The 2,587-nt window shown below is 42.6% G+C and overlaps 1 protein-coding gene across 3 annotated transcripts in view; it reads right to left on the bottom strand.

Moving 5' to 3' along the window:
- The window catches only part of Ccdc173 (coiled-coil domain containing 173), a 32,670-nt gene that overhangs the window by 1,762 nt on the left and 28,321 nt on the right, over positions 1 to 2,587 (bottom strand). For all 3 annotated transcript variants that reach the window (XM_021194640.1, XM_029536455.1, XM_029536454.1), the window contains one exon: positions 1,908 to 2,072. In XM_021194640.1, the coding sequence (XP_021050299.1) occupies positions 1,908 to 2,072 (165 nt within the window). The remainder of the gene's footprint in view (positions 1 to 1,907; positions 2,073 to 2,587) is intronic.

Below are 2,587 nucleotides of genomic sequence, written 5' to 3' on the forward strand. Positions count from 1 at the left end.
TCAAGGCTCAGTTACAAGCACCCACATGGTAGTTCACAACTGTCTAACTCCAGTTATGGGCTTTTCAACTCCCTCTTCTGGCCTCCATAGGCACCAGTGTGTGTGTGTGTGTGTGTAATAAAATAGGGTTAATCACAGGAATACACTGCTTCTATGTTTAAACTTGTTCAAGTGCTGGGAGGTAGTGGTTCAATGGATAAAATACTTGTCCTGCAAGCCTAATGACCAGAGTTTGGATCACCAGAACACAAAGAAAAGCAGGGCAGGCATGGAGGCTCCCTGTAATCTCCACACTCAGGAAGCTGAGATAGGACCCCTGTCTAGCTAAAATAGTTGGAATCTGTAAACAGCAGGTTCAGATAGAGAACCTACCTCCAAAAGTGGGAGAACAATTGAGAGAGATAACCAACTTCAACTTTGGGCCTAAACACACACACACACACACACACACACACACACACACACACACACACACACAAAGAAAATAAACCAAGGGGGCCAGAGATATAGTTCAATGGTTTAAGAGCACTCTGCTCTTCCAGAGGACCCAGGTTCAATTCCCAGCACCCACCGGTCTGTAACTCCAGTCTCAGGGGATCAGACACCCTCACACAGACATGTATGCAAGCAAAACACCAACACACATAAAATAAAATTAAATAATTGAGAAAAAAGAACAAAATAATTGACAACAGGTTTGAATAAATACTTTGGAAAAGAAGTCAATAAATGTCCAACAAGGATATGCAAAGTAGTTCACTCAAGACAGGTTAAGCCACTCCATCAGAACAGTTAACATCCATGATGCCAATACCAAGGCTTAGGAAGGATGTACAGTGACTTGTGTTCATTCATATTGCTGACAGGAATGGAAGAGGAGTACATACTTGGAAAAGATTCTGCACAGAAGTGACTGGACACCAGATTCTCTATCATTTAAATCTCTGATATTCCTTTGTCTCACAATTGAATCCCACAAGATCCCAACCAACATGGTTGCTGGGATACTGTTATAAAGTTAGGGAAAATGATGTTTGGAAATCTAGCTAGAGGTAGACTGCATTAGGATGTGCCATAAAAAAGCAAAGGGGTAGAAAAATGACACAAAAGATTTGTGTCGGTGCCTATGGATGCCATGGGTCAAATGATGCACATCAGAGCCTATGGATAACCTGCATCAAAGGATGTGCATCAGAGCCCATGCCATGCATCTGCATCATCCTTAGTATTTACTAAGCATAACAGGCTCTAAAGAAAGATAAAAAGTTGTGAACAAAACCCTAGAATGAGAACTGTGGGGAGCAGATGCAGTCCTGAGTGAATGCGTACTGTTGCTGTGAGCACACACACAATGCCTCATGGATTAGCAAAGCCTTCCCAAATCCAAGTGTGGATGTTGACTGTGTATGTAGAAAATGTCCATGGCAGCTTCTTCCTCCTGGAATACTTACAGCCTGAGACTGCTTCCCTACAGAGACTCCCTACCAAGATGAACCAAGCCTGATTCCTTATTAGGCTGTATGTAATGCCGCTCCTGTTTGAGCTGTCTATAATAAACCTGCTCCTCACTTCAGATGGCTGAAATAGAGAGGCTGAGTTTCCAGGTGGTTGCTGGTGTCTTCATCGGAGTACACGGCCCATTGGATCCCTGCTATCCTGTATGTATGTCTCAGGTTTCCTCTTTCCTGATGCCCCAGTTAGCTCAATCCTTAAGCCATCACAGCAGAGAACCACAGAGCAGAGATCCTAAAGCTAATTTCACATTTTTACTATGGTTTTATTGTAACACTGTAATGATCATTTATTTATTCCTGTCTGATGAAGGAAATCACTTAAGAGAAAGAAAACCAAAAGGAAGTCTGTTGCATATTTATTTGTAAAAATCCTGTAGAAGTGAGAATACTTACTATTTGCTGGATGTGAGCATCCTGAATTTCCAGTCTCTCTCTGGCCGCTTTGAGGCTTTTCTCCTTTTCAAGTTCCTGGAAGATCTTATCTGCCTTCAAGATAGCCTGCAATTGTTCCTTAGCCTCTATTTTCCTCTGTCTTTCTTCTTCCTCTTTATTTTTCATCTAGATGTTTAATAATGGCAAAGGAAAAAAACTAAAATAAGTTTTAGCAACCAGTTTTCATTACAAAGGATTCAGAACACTTCAAGCACAGAGCCAGGAGCAGTGTGAAGACAGAGAACTACGCGTGTGGCTGGGTTAGGTTGTTTTACTCTCTTGAATAGCAGAAGCATGCTTAATGAAAGTGTAAGAAAAGATTTGTGTCAGAGCCTATGGATGCTGTACTGGCTAGTTTTGTGTCAACTTGACATAGCTGGAGTTATCACAGAGAAAGGAGCTTCAGTTGGGGAAATGCCTCCATGAGATCCAGCAGTAAGGCATTTTCTCAATTAGTGATCAAGGGGGGAGATCCCCTTGTGGGTGGTGCCATCTCTGGGCTGGTAGTCTTGGGTTCTATAAGAAAGCAGGCTGAGCAAGCCAGGCAAGGCAAGCCAGTAAAGAACATCCCTCTATGGCTTCTGCATCAGTTTCTGTTTTCTGACCTGCTTGAGTTCCAGTCCTGCATCCTTTGGTGATCA

The sequence above is a fragment of the Mus pahari genome, chromosome 3 (assembly GCF_900095145.1).
Source record: "Mus pahari chromosome 3, PAHARI_EIJ_v1.1, whole genome shotgun sequence".
In the NCBI taxonomy this organism is placed as follows: domain Eukaryota; kingdom Metazoa; phylum Chordata; class Mammalia; order Rodentia; family Muridae; genus Mus; species Mus pahari.